The 12,368-nt window shown below is 41.5% G+C and overlaps 2 protein-coding genes and 5 non-coding genes across 7 annotated transcripts; all 7 read left to right on the top strand.

Moving 5' to 3' along the window:
* The first annotated feature begins 229 nt into the window (after window positions 1–229).
* On the top strand, window positions 230–3,073 carry rpl17 (ribosomal protein L17). The gene is made up of 7 exons (XM_056587422.1): window positions 230–273; window positions 711–759; window positions 941–981; window positions 1,311–1,445; window positions 1,667–1,765; window positions 2,435–2,626; window positions 2,996–3,073. The coding sequence occupies exons 2-7, from the start codon at window positions 720–722 to the stop codon at window positions 3,041–3,043; spliced, it is 555 nt and encodes a 184-aa protein (XP_056443397.1). The 5' UTR covers window positions 230–273; window positions 711–719; the 3' UTR covers window positions 3,044–3,073.
* LOC130381895 (small nucleolar RNA SNORD58) lies at window positions 804–871 on the top strand. Its single transcript, XR_008895521.1, has one exon. It is a non-coding gene; the product is annotated as a small nucleolar RNA SNORD58 (small nucleolar RNA).
* On the top strand, window positions 1,103–1,168 carry LOC130381892 (small nucleolar RNA SNORD58). The gene has a single exon (XR_008895518.1). It is a non-coding gene; the product is annotated as a small nucleolar RNA SNORD58 (small nucleolar RNA).
* Window positions 1,518–1,586, top strand: LOC130381894 (small nucleolar RNA SNORD58). The gene has a single exon (XR_008895520.1). It is a non-coding gene; the product is annotated as a small nucleolar RNA SNORD58 (small nucleolar RNA).
* On the top strand, window positions 1,930–1,995 carry LOC130381891 (small nucleolar RNA SNORD58). Its single transcript, XR_008895517.1, has one exon. It is a non-coding gene; the product is annotated as a small nucleolar RNA SNORD58 (small nucleolar RNA).
* LOC130381893 (small nucleolar RNA SNORD58) lies at window positions 2,845–2,910 on the top strand. Its single transcript, XR_008895519.1, has one exon. It is a non-coding gene; the product is annotated as a small nucleolar RNA SNORD58 (small nucleolar RNA).
* A 5,298-nt stretch (window positions 3,074–8,371) lies between the features above and the next one.
* nkx6.1 (NK6 homeobox 1) lies at window positions 8,372–11,732 on the top strand. Its single transcript, XM_056589217.1, has 3 exons — window positions 8,372–9,374; window positions 9,573–9,745; window positions 10,501–11,732. Exons 1-3 carry the CDS (start codon window positions 8,846–8,848, stop codon window positions 10,744–10,746), a joined length of 948 nt encoding a protein of 315 aa, XP_056445192.1. The 5' UTR covers window positions 8,372–8,845; the 3' UTR covers window positions 10,747–11,732.
* The last annotated feature ends 636 nt before the right edge of the window (window positions 11,733–12,368 follow it).

The raw sequence follows: 12,368 nt of genomic DNA, 5'->3' as shown, positions 1-12,368 counted from the left end.
TCGACAAAAATAATTAACGTATTGTCATACATATATTATGTTCAAATTAATAAGATTCCTACGATAAAATATATACATATTTTTTAAAGGATCATTTTATTCACAATAGGTTTGAAAAAAGCCATAAAATCAGAACAATTAAGATATCTACACTGGTCTGCGTATAAAACTACATATGAGCGCTTGTAACACGGAACGCTCGCGAGACTATTTAACAGGATAACGTCTCCCGGAAACTCCAAGAACTTCCTTTTCCCTTCCGTGGGTCGAGAGGTAAGGTAGCATCGATGCACGCTGGTCAACAATCCACATCATCTTATCAAAATCTTAGGCATCCTTTATGTTTGAGTTGTGCGGCGAATAAATTGTATAAGTATTCTTGTTAACGAAGCACAGATGTGTATATTAGTGTTTTAAATATAGCTGTACTATCACTGATAGGAAATGTTTCATCGGGCGTTTAGCTGTTAGCGGCCATTTTTGCTCGTGTTAATACAAACTTGCAGAGTTACTAGTACCGCGCTTTATATTGTATGAACACCGTTCTCGCATTGTATTAGGTCTGTGTAATCGGCTAATGTGAGAATGATTATCTGGCGAATGTGTGAATGTTAGCTTGGTACTACGGACAGCCAACTACTCATTCATATGGAAGTCCGGACCGTAGAAATGCTTTCTTTACCTCGCTGACAATCCACGTTCCTTTTCAGATCCTCAACATGGTTCGCTACTCCCTAGACCCCGAAAATCCGACTAAGTGTGAGTATAAACATAATGAATCCCTTCTCTATGCGACTTGCTGGATGCGATGATGACTCCTTAGGACACCTTTGGATTAAACATGAAAATAACAGAAGACTCACTGAGTTTCCTCAGTTCTAAACGTGGGCGTCCGTCCTATTATCGTGTTTCTCTAAAATATTGTGTTTTCTTTTTGTAGCATGCAAGTCAAGGGGCTCCAATCTCCGGGTTCACTTCAAGGTAATATGCTATGCTAACTTCGAATAAACATGCATTACAACGCGTATCAATGACCTAGTTTACAAACCTCAAGTCTATGGCAAAGATGGGTTAGGGTTACTAACAGTTTATTGACTATTGGTTGCAATGATGACAACTTAGGACACCTTTGGATTACCCATGAAAATACTCACAAGACCTGAGCAACCATATTTGACCGCAATATATCTCTGTAGTTTGATTTCACTTTCGCTAGACCACTTAAGGTTAATGTTGAAGCATCTGAACACTACCAACTATTTATAAATTGCTGTCTCTAAAATCTATCGAATGGCTTTGTTTGATTCCAGAACACCCGTGAGACAGCTCAGGCCATTAAGGGAATGCACATCCGCAAGGCGAACAAGTACCTTAGGGATGTCACCATCAAACACCAGTGTGTCCCCTTCCGTCGTTACAACGGAGGTGTCGGCAGGTGTGCCCAGGTGAGAAGGATTAGTGATTACCATTTTCACTGGTTGGGGAAAGGATTGTTAAGGCCATTTGCCTTCAACAAGTTGCAATGATTACATCTTAGGACACCTTTGGATTACACATGAAAATAACAACAATCTGATCTGAGCAGCTTTATATGGTTACAATTAAATCAAATCTACTGTTTAAGTTTTGAATGCTAAAACCCTGTTGTGATGCTCGTGTCTTCCAGGCCAAGAAGTTCGACTGGACACAGGGTCGCTGGCCCAAGAAAAGCGCCGAGTTCCTTCTGCACATGCTCAAGAACGCAGAGAGCAACGCTGAGCTCAAGGTATACATTTTCACATCTTACCAGAGTTCATTCACTGAATGTTTACATGAAGTGGGTTCAGTGTTAGTAGTATCAGTCAGTTTACAGCTCTGGAGCTGTAAGGACCAAACCTCAAGTCCATGGCAAAGATGGGTTAGGATTACTAACAGTTTATTGACTATTGGTTGCAATGATGACAACTTAGGACACCTTTGGATTACCCATGAAAATACTCACAAGACCTGAGCAACCATATTTGACCGCAAGATATCTGTGGTTTGATTTCATTCCTGATTATAAAGGAGACTAGAAGGAAAAGGCTTTCGCTAGACCGCTTAAGGTTAATGTTGAAGCATCTGAAAACAAAAACATTGCTGCTGTTCAGAATGGATGGTTACAGAGTTAAGTCTGTCCCTTGTCATTAGGCAAGTATTCACTTATTGCAGAATTCAAGCACCGGAAATTATGAGCTTGTATGTAGAACTCAAGCCTTTTCTCAAGAAATCTGAGTCTCATGCTTTAAATGTAAACACTTGCATGGTAGGAACATCATATCTGCAGAACGAGGGTTCGTTTCCAAATGAAATAATTCCAGATTGTTCATGATTAAAACTTAACCTAAAAAAAACTTGACTTGGAAACGCAATATAACTTTCTGCTCTCTGGCTATGCTCCTCGCTCATGTGGCAGGGTCTGGACGTGGACTCCCTGGTCATCGAGCACATCCAGGTGAACAAGGCTCCCAAGATGAGGCGGCGTACCTACAGGGCCCACGGCCGTATCAACCCCTACATGAGCTCCCCGTGCCACATCGAGATGATCCTCACGGAGAAGGAACAGATCGTCCCCAAGCCAGAGGAAGAGGTCGCCCAGAAGAAAAAGGTAAATGCTGGAATTTGAGTTTAAGACTGTTTTTGGAACTAATTTCCTCCAATGCAAGTCTTTGTTTGTTAATTGTGCGAAAGTTGGCTACTCTACTGTAGACGTACGATTTTTGCACTGTATCACAAAATGAACGTATAAATCAGAAGCTCCATACATTAATACTTATGGACATTGGACTACTGCCTACTTTTGTGTTTACATTTCTGTGAAAATGGTTGCAATGATGACAACTTAGGACACCTTTGGATAAACCATGAAAATACTCACAAGACCTGAGCAACCAACTAAAAGATTAACCAAACCGCAATTTATTGATGATAAACAATATGAATGGAAAACTAATAAGTGGTTCCTTCGATTTTGCAGGTCTCGCAGAAGAAGCTGAAGAAGCAGAAACTCATGGCACGCGAGTAAATGTAAATAAAAATGGGACGCTTAACAACATTCATGTTTCCTGTGTTTTCATTGTCAAATGTTTTATGTTCACCTTCTATTGTTTCAATGTTGTGTGACTGGTTATCTGATTCTGAAGTATTGCCATGAAATGCTCTGACATTGAGATGGTATATAGAAGGTAATGCTGTAGGTCTAAATGAAAGATGAATGCAGATTACTGCTCAAATAGCAGCTTTGATGTCGCTAGCAAAGTTGATCCCTTGTATTTGGTGAATCGTCGTGTTTAAATGCCTAATCAACTGTACATGACTTCAGTGAACTTTGACACTGGTTTAAACGCATGATACACATGAGTTTTCAGACTATCCAGAGTCACAACTATATTGGTCAAGTTTTCAGTAAATGATCAGAGAAAAATGACATGACTGGTTGAGAAGGCTAGCACTTTCCAAAAGGTCTGCAACTTGTACAGCAGAAGGGTGGGAGATATACTTTGATTCCTGTAGTCCTAACCTCATCTAGCGGTGAGGTATCATCACACTTCTCCCGCCAATGGTGATTCGCTACTCCCTAGACCCCGAAAAGATAGATATCTTAATAGATTTTAAGGGCTATGGTATTAACACATTTGCAAAAAATTGACTTATTCAAAGGCTGAGAAATATTCCAGACCCTAGGCTAGATTATGGTTTCTCAACGGGGGCGCTACCGCCCACTGGGGGGCGTTCGCACAACCTATGGGGGATGCTATGTACGTGATTCCATTTTTGGGGGGGATTTTAAAATTTCATTTATATTTCTTTTGGGTGAAAAAATAGGCTACCTGAAATAGCCTATTTTCATTTATTGGTTTCTAACCTCTTTACAGTCTCGGCTACTTTTTACTGTCTATGCGCAGTGGAACAGTGATAATACAGCGCGGTTCGGTCCTGCACATGCCCAGACTCCCGTTACATCAGCTATCATGATCTCTATAGTAACGCTGATAAACATAACCCAAATTCGCGGGTTAACAGTTCAATAACCACAATCAAACATGGCCGATAGCAAGAAAAATATACAATTTTGTTTCATAGCCCGTTTTCCTCCCTCTTGCTTTTCAGTTCCACCTGCTCTGAGCGTAGTCTCCACGAAAAGACTGCATTTCAAATACAAAATAGATAGGCCTAATTAGGCCTCTGAGCGCGATCTGATCTCTTCTCGCCGGTGACACATTTGCATGTCATGAATATTCATGAATATTCTTAAATTTTTTTTGCACCGAAACCGACTCAGAGGGCTTTCATTGCCATTAGTGACCAATGAAAAACGATTCATTGACAACTTTAAGCAATATAACATGAGTTTGAGTGGGGAACCACTGCCCTAGATAGAAGGTTGGGAGTCTTTCAGAATTCTAGTTCTTCTAAAGCCGTGTAGCCCTTAGGGAGGGTATTGGTGACTTAGTAAAGATTCTTGTAAACAAAGCTATGGATTGAGATTTTATTTACTTAAATCCAAGGGCGTAACCACGCATTCTTTGGGGGGGTCGTGTCCCCCCCAATGTTGAGAAAATACTAACCTGTCCCCCCCAATATACAGCAGGATAAAATGTAAAATATATGTTCTCTTTTTATGAACCCTGTCAATGGATCGGTCTCTTGTTATGCAGTGATGTTGCTAGGCACGCGTCCTGCGTCCCTGACGCATTCAAATCTGAAAGGACGCACTAAACTCACTATCCATGCGTCCCGGGGACGCATCTCATTTTCCCCATGAAAAACGATACATTGTGAACATTAAACAACTCGTGTTTAATCACAGTAACTGGCCAAAGAAACCTTCTTGTGAGCAGATCGGACTAGCGCTGTTTCAACCCTCTGTGCATGTACTCGGCGCAGACGTGATCACACACACACAAATGTGGCGCTCGCGCGGTAATAGCTCATTGGCGCCACCTAGTGATCATTATGTGCAAATGCACAGCCTCTCATTAAAATGACTTAGGGGTCATTTGACCCCTCTTGCGGGGCTAGGAGTAAGTAAAAATGGCCCGGCGTTTCTAGTGTTAAACATGAACGGTTGACTACTCCAGCTCTAGCCATATCATACCACCATCAAGGAGTTTAACACTATTAATTTAATTTAAGAAATAGAATAATAATAAAAAAGAAACACATTTTTTAAACTGGGGAGTCGGGACCCATTGAATTTCTCAGGGACCAACCCAACTCGCCACCTGTGGGTCCCGGGGACTCACTACACTGAAAACCTATCAACATCACTGGTTATGTCTTATTTATTTTCAATTTATTTCCGTTTGTTGAGTGTGTGAATCCCCCCTCCTAATTGTACACTTGTGCGATTTAGTTTGAAACCACCTCGCGACTTTCTGCGTTGTCATGGTTACCCCACACTCTTTCTTCAGTGAGAGCCAAGAAAGTAAAGTTGAGTAATGGAGGTTTTGAGGTTACCTAAAAAGCAGAAGAAACTGGACCAACAGCCAAGCATACGCAGTTTTTTTCAGACAGTAAGTAACTTGACAGGCATGCTGAAAGCAGTGGCCAGACAGGGACATGCTCTGGACATGCAGGTGATAAGGTGAGAATTTTGAATATGAGACTAGACAGCCTTACAACATTGTTTATAACCTGGGCCTACATGTCAGCAATACATAAAAAGTAGCCTACTTCTAATACAAGCAGAATATATAGACCAAAATGATCACGAAGGTCAGCCACTGTTCTTCTGATAACATAATGACATGTGGTCATGGGTATGTGGTATTTTTCCATTGGAAGCTATCCTTTTTGCTACAGTACTACTGGAAGAGCATAATTGTAATTGGTAGGTGTGTTTAAGGTCAGTAAGCAGCTAACCAAAACAAAGTGTGTGTGTATGTGTGTGTGTGTGTGGGGGGGGGGGGGGGCGGGGCAGACATTACATTATTACACTATTCCTTTAGATGTGAATTCAAATGGTCAATGTAGTCCTCGAAACTATGTTCTAAATGTCCACATTTTCATATATAAATATAGAAGTGTAGGCAATGCACTTAACAAATAATAATAAAAAATTGGACCCCCCCAATGTCTAAACCATGGTTACGCCCTTGCTTAAATCACTCGAGCAGCATTGGCTATATCGAGATTATTTTACACTTCTAACTAGGTTAAATCTTTCACATTCAGACCTAAAGGGTTAAAGCAAATATGTACGTTAGTGTTTGCTTGTTCCCAGATTAACACCAATCGTGCATCCAAAAGGGTATTTCGCTTTCATTAGCCCCTTCCATTGACTTGCAAACTTTTAGAAGCGCAGTTCCTGTTAATGTGAGGAACACTTTTAATTACTTTCCAAGCGTTTTCATGTCTTGCGGCTAGTCCATATTCCAGTTAGTCTACAAACTATTTTCTACGCCTTGATTATTGGGGTGCCTCTGTAGGCCTACCACCGCCGCACTTATATTATCAGCTGCTTCTGGCTGGGTCGTCTTCGCGGAAGGGCTACCTGTCAGTGGAACAACACCTGTAGAAATATAAGACCCGTGTTACTATTCTGTTCCTTCCATACATGTCCTTGTTTAAATAAGATGTGGATAAAATTGTCTCATAGGCCTTTGCCTAGGAAAATATGTTGTAGGCCTATGCACCGGCTGAATGTAGGCTATGCAGTAGCCTAAAATAGAGCCATAATATCCAACCTACAACCCAATAAATATTTGTTTTACTAGTGGAAAGTTGGCTGCACGCCGGATTTAAATATGTTTGGTAAGTAAGTTGTGCCAGAACCGCGGAATAATCACGGAAAAGAGCTTAACGCCGTATCAGTAGTTGGGCACAAGATGGCGCTGTTGTATTAACGCCAAATAAAAGACATTGATAGTCAGTCTGTTTCCCATTGGACGTAGTAAAAGGATCCGTTCTCAGGCCACTTGAGAGGTAGGGCTACTTTAAAGACTGGGATAGTAAAGTAACCTTTTAAATGTTACTAATTAGGCCTACTGGAAATAAATGTTCTCAGGTTAGTTCAATATGGAAGGCCAATATCTGTCTGAATATTAGTCTGAATATTTAGTTGTCAACATATTAGATATTAGTCGCTTAACTTTTATGCTTTTATATTATAGGCCTAGGCCTACATGTTTTAAATATCTAGTCATAGGCTGAAGTTCAAAGGATTATTGATGTGTAAAGGTTTCGCCTGATATTCTCTTATGGATAAGCAAACTTTGCAGTATAGGCCTATATTGAGGCCTGTAGTTTAACAAAATGTATCAAAGTAATTGCATCAATGTAGCCTACAATAAGATAGGCATTCGTATTGCCTAAAAACTACGTAACATGAGTTATTTGGGATCTTAAATAAAAATACATAAACATGTAGCCTGTATTTAGATGTGTAATCATGTCAGGCCTTTCCATTCAGTCACGCATAACCAAACGTTACTGCACGGATAGCACCGCTTTAATCACACCGTTTCGCGGAATAGAAGTCTACATTCTGGTTGACACCACTGGGCTGAACGAAACCGTGACAGATTCAATATGCTGATTATTTTAACCCAACATATAGGATAACTGTTATATAGCCTGGCAGGCCATTCAAATATAACGGAAAATTTGAAGTTCGTTTTTTGCAACACTAGGCCTATGTGTGTCAACCACACTCCACCAACTGAGTCGAAATCCTTGAGCATCCCTTGTTTCTGAGGAGCTGGTCATATCGGGTCATAGGTCTGTCTAATATAAATAATGGATTTTTATCTGTCCCAAGGGGAAAATGCAGCCCAATGCATCTTCCACAATGCACTCAATTAGTCTCGAATAACAAACATTGGGTTTTTGTTTGAATTATTATTCAGTTAAAACCAAAAAGTAGTAGGCCTAATAATTGCATTTTAAGAGGCCTAGTATTTGTCAATAACCACTAAACCATTGAACAAAAAATATCTCTCACCCTATCGCTCTCCCATCTGTTCCTCAAATCTCTCTCTCTCTCTCTCTCTCTCTCTCTCTCTCTTGGTCTCTCTCTTTCAAATCCTAAAATCATTAAGCACACACGGCCTCATTAGGGGCTATAGCCTATATTCAGAATGATCTTTGTTTGTTCCCTTTCCTTTTATGATGAAAAAACCCCACAAACAGGTTCATTTGTGTTTGACAGTGCATCATATAGAAACGATATTGTCCAAATCCCACCAATGACGGCGGGCCAATGAGGACGCTCGAGGCTCTACTAGACCTACCCGGCCGCCTACGTCACTTTGAAGTCACCCAATCCCGTCCGAAACTCCCCCTTTTTCTTTCTGGTCCCTCCGCTCAAAGTTTGGACTTTTAGGCAATAGACCCGAGAAACAGAGGATGATGTTTCATATTATCAAAGAGCTCATTGGACACAACAAAGAGACTCGCTCTCATCGCCCGAGACATCCCCTTCTATGAGGCTGAAGTGATTTTTTGGGGCTGTCCCTGGGACGTTCAGCGGGCTCCAGACGACTTAGACTTCCAATTTTTTTTTTATAATAGTGCAAAAAATGAATTGCATGGCTACATATTGCCTGTACGGGATCCATCTCGTCTCGATCTAAAGTAGTGGGCCAATAGTGGATTTCCTTTTTTTTGGTCGGTCTTCTGGACACTAAAGTCGTTTCAATCCGAGGCTATGTGCCAGGTGCGTCTGGTTTGGGCAAACACATCTGCCAAACTATAAGTAAACTCAACCCGTTCTATAGGAGGGGGTGTGGAATCACTAGAATTTAAGCCGTGTTTTAAAGCTCTCTGAAACCACCGAGGATACCTCAACACAAACAAAACGACAGCTCCATACCTGCTCCCGGTGATGTTAGCCGTGGGCCAGATGGACGGGTCTCGCCAGGGCGCTTTCCTCCTCAACACTCCTCCGCTGGCCGCCCTGCACAGCATGACCGAGATGAAGACCCCTCTGTACCCGGCCTACCCGCTGTCCTCCACCGCCTCGCCTACCGCCACCTCCCCGAACCCCGGAGGCGTCGCCGTGTCCTCGCCGGGCATCAAAACGTCCGGCATTGGATCCCCGCAGCAGTGCGGGGGCGCCGCCGCCACCCCTCACGGAATAAACGACATCCTCAGCCGCCCCTCGATGGGGCTGGCCGCGGCAGGGGTGGTTGCGGCCGCCGCGTCATCGTCGGCCGGGATTTTGTCGGGACTGCCGCGTTTTAGCAGCTTGAGTCCCCCCCCGCCTCCGCACGGACTCTACTTCAGCCCCGGCGCGGTGGCGGTGTCCCGGTACCCCAAGCCCCTGGCAGACCTCCCGGGCCGGACCCCCATCTTCTGGCCGGGCGTCATGCAGAGCCCGCACTGGAGGGACGCCCGCTTCGCGTGTTCACCTCGTAAGTATTTTCTCTAAAGAATTGGTGTGGGATGTAGTATTGTAGTCCGCAACTTTCTGGGGAAAATAGTCAATGTTTATAGGTGTGGGCTGGGATTTAGCTTTACAACGATGGGGTGAAGTTGCATGGGACATGGGTGGTATAGGAGGATGTCCTAGACACAGAGCCTTTCAGTAAACTTATCAGTGTTCTTTTCAGATCAAAACTCTGTGTTGTTGGATAAAGATGGAAAAAGGAAACACACCCGGCCCACGTTCTCTGGACAGCAAATATTTGCCCTGGAAAAGACTTTTGAACAAACGAAATATCTGGCTGGACCGGAACGAGCCCGCCTGGCCTACTCTCTGGGGATGACAGAGAGCCAAGTGAAGGTACGAATTAACGCTTCTTCAGAACATTTGCGTATGGGGATACCATAGCAATCCAAAATATATATGCCTAGTGGAACCTACTCTTTTTAACAAGAACCATATAGAACAATTATTATATAATTCGGTGCACACACACACACACACACACACACACACACACGCACGCGCGCGCACACACACACACACACACACACACACACACACACACACACACACACACACACACACACACACAGGCATAATATATATATATATATATATATATATATATATATATATATTATGCCTGTGTGTGTATGTATATATATATATACATCCACATATATATATACATATATAATATTTTATAAAATGATGAAAAGGGCTGGACTTTTATTTTTGATGTAGACGCAATTATTATATTTCTTATTCGTTATCGGTTTCTTTTTAAATCAAACATATTGTCAAAACATACATAATATTAACCATTTCTAATTATAAAGGTTGCACTAGCCTATTTTTTAATATCCAGCATGAGACAATAACACCTGTCTGTTGCAATTTTCAAGTTAAATTGTATTTATAGGAACTCAAGGCCTATGCCTCAGAATGATGTCTTCAATCGGCCTATAATTATCGGACTAAACGATATTTTTTTCTATTTTGTTCTGGTCCACAGCCTGTGGTTTGTGATGGTTGGATGGACTCCAATAAAACGTGGAAATAAGAGAAATAAAAAGAAAAGTGTGTCTAAAACAAATGTTTTGCCCCTCTAGGTGTGGTTCCAGAACAGGAGGACCAAGTGGAGGAAGCGGCACGCGGCGGAGATGGCCACGGCCAAGAAGAAGCAGGACTCGGAGACCGAGAGGCTGAAGGGCGCCTCGGAAAACGAGGACGACGACGACGACTATAACAAACCACTGGACCCTAACTCCGACGACGAGAAGATCACACAGCTGCTGAAAAAGCATAAGCCAAGCTCGTCCCTCCTTATCCACACTTCAGAGAATGACAGTTCCTAGATTGGGCAGGGGGGGGAGGGGGTTGACCGTAACGAACACAATTGAACACCCGAGCTCGGCTCTTTCCGTCCATATCTTCGAAGTTTTGCACCGGGACGAGAGATGATTGAAACAAGGAGAAGCAGCTTTGTGGGCCAAAAGGTGGACTCAGCGACCGAGTTACCTAACGAGGACACGGTACTGACTTGTAAATATAAATGTGAGTTGTATCCCATAGAAAATACGCTGTTAATAATTTATGTGTAAATAACTTAGGCTATGTTTTGTACATTATGCACTGCTGAGTTGTTCGGTCAAACAGACAGTTTGAGTGAATGGAAATGCACTCTCACACAAGAAAAAAATACATTTTATTTAGATTTTCTTTTTTACTTTAGTTAGGCCTACCATATTACATTTCAGATACATTATTATTTGAAACGTGTTGGCCTGGTTGTTGTGGATACACTCATCTTAACAACCATACCCTCCACAAATATCTGAAGAATGTTGAGGAATGTTCAACATGTTGGGCCTCTGGCGCCATAGAGGCAGATTCTTATTTTGAAATATTTTGAAGGAGAAATAATATTACATTAACTGTACATATAAACTGGTTGTGACACAATTGTGCATTTTTACGAAGAACAACTGTGTTCTCGCCAGTGGCAAAAATATTTCCTCACTTATTTTATTTAAATGTTTTCAGTTAACAGTGACAGAGTCCTGCACGGTTGTGTATCGCAGGTTAATGTATTGCACTTTTATTTAATAAAAACTAAAATGCATGACTGATTGTTTAGGTTTTAAGGCATCGGGGTCAAAGTGGTTAATCCCTCTGCGAAATAATACAAACAAATATCCAATTTTTAATAACCCGTGTCTGTCCTGTCCTTCATATATGTCTACTTTTGAGGCATTAATCCCCATCAATCAAGCAGTTATTCTACATCTGACTTTAGTTTTTTTCTAATGCATTAAGTAGACGCAGCATATGACAGGGCTTATTGAGCTATTTTCTTATAGGCTAATTCTAAAATAATAAGCCTACTGATACTGATATCACTACTACTATAGTACTAGGCCTACTAATAATAACGAAAATGCAAATAAATAATGATGAAAATGATTATTATTAATATTATTAGGCCTATTATTAAAGCTGTAGGGCCTAGGCTATATAGTTCCGCATCAAGGCTATCTGGTGCAATTGATATGTGGCGCATTATAATACTACACAATATACTTTGATCGCTTTGGAAAATTAAACTGATATATTTAATCTCAGAGAACAACAAAATTCAGGAAATAATTAGCCTATGAAATTTTATTAATTTGAGAAAGAAAATGTTTTAAAAAAAACAGTTTTGGTATCTTGGTCCTGGATTATTTATAGAGGGCCTATTTTCAACATATTTGATGCATTGCTTTCCAACAGAGCTAACGTTTTGCTTCCTGCGTCCAGAACGACTCGCATGATTACGTCAGCATGTTCTCCCCAAATTGAAACGCATCCAACCGATTTACACTACTAATATATCTAGGCTGCTAATATTTAATTTATCATTGACTGTATAACTTTATTCGCCAAGACCTGCAGGATCTCACTTTTTACGAGGTCACCCGAATAGACCATAGGCTAT

The sequence above is a fragment of the Gadus chalcogrammus genome, chromosome 4 (assembly GCF_026213295.1).
Source record: "Gadus chalcogrammus isolate NIFS_2021 chromosome 4, NIFS_Gcha_1.0, whole genome shotgun sequence".
Classification (NCBI taxonomy): domain Eukaryota; kingdom Metazoa; phylum Chordata; class Actinopteri; order Gadiformes; family Gadidae; genus Gadus; species Gadus chalcogrammus.
This window is presented reverse-complemented; position numbering and strand designations above follow the sequence as displayed.

Coding starts and splice junctions, on each gene's coding strand:
- rpl17 (XM_056587422.1), top strand. CDS start 720: ATGGTTCGCTACTCCCTAGACCCCGAAAATCCGACTAAGT. Junction 760..940: donor CCCCGAAAATCCGACTAAGT/GTGAGTATAAAC, acceptor TTCTTTTTGTAG/CATGCAAGTCAAGGGGCTCC. Junction 1,766..2,434: donor AGAGCAACGCTGAGCTCAAG/GTATACATTTTC, acceptor CTCATGTGGCAG/GGTCTGGACGTGGACTCCCT.
- nkx6.1 (XM_056589217.1), top strand. CDS start 8,846: ATGTTAGCCGTGGGCCAGATGGACGGGTCTCGCCAGGGCGCTTTCCTC. Junction 9,375..9,572: donor CCGCTTCGCGTGTTCACCTC/GTAAGTATTTTC, acceptor TGTTCTTTTCAG/ATCAAAACTCTGTGTTGTTG. Junction 9,746..10,500: donor TGACAGAGAGCCAAGTGAAG/GTACGAATTAAC, acceptor TTGCCCCTCTAG/GTGTGGTTCCAGAACAGGAG.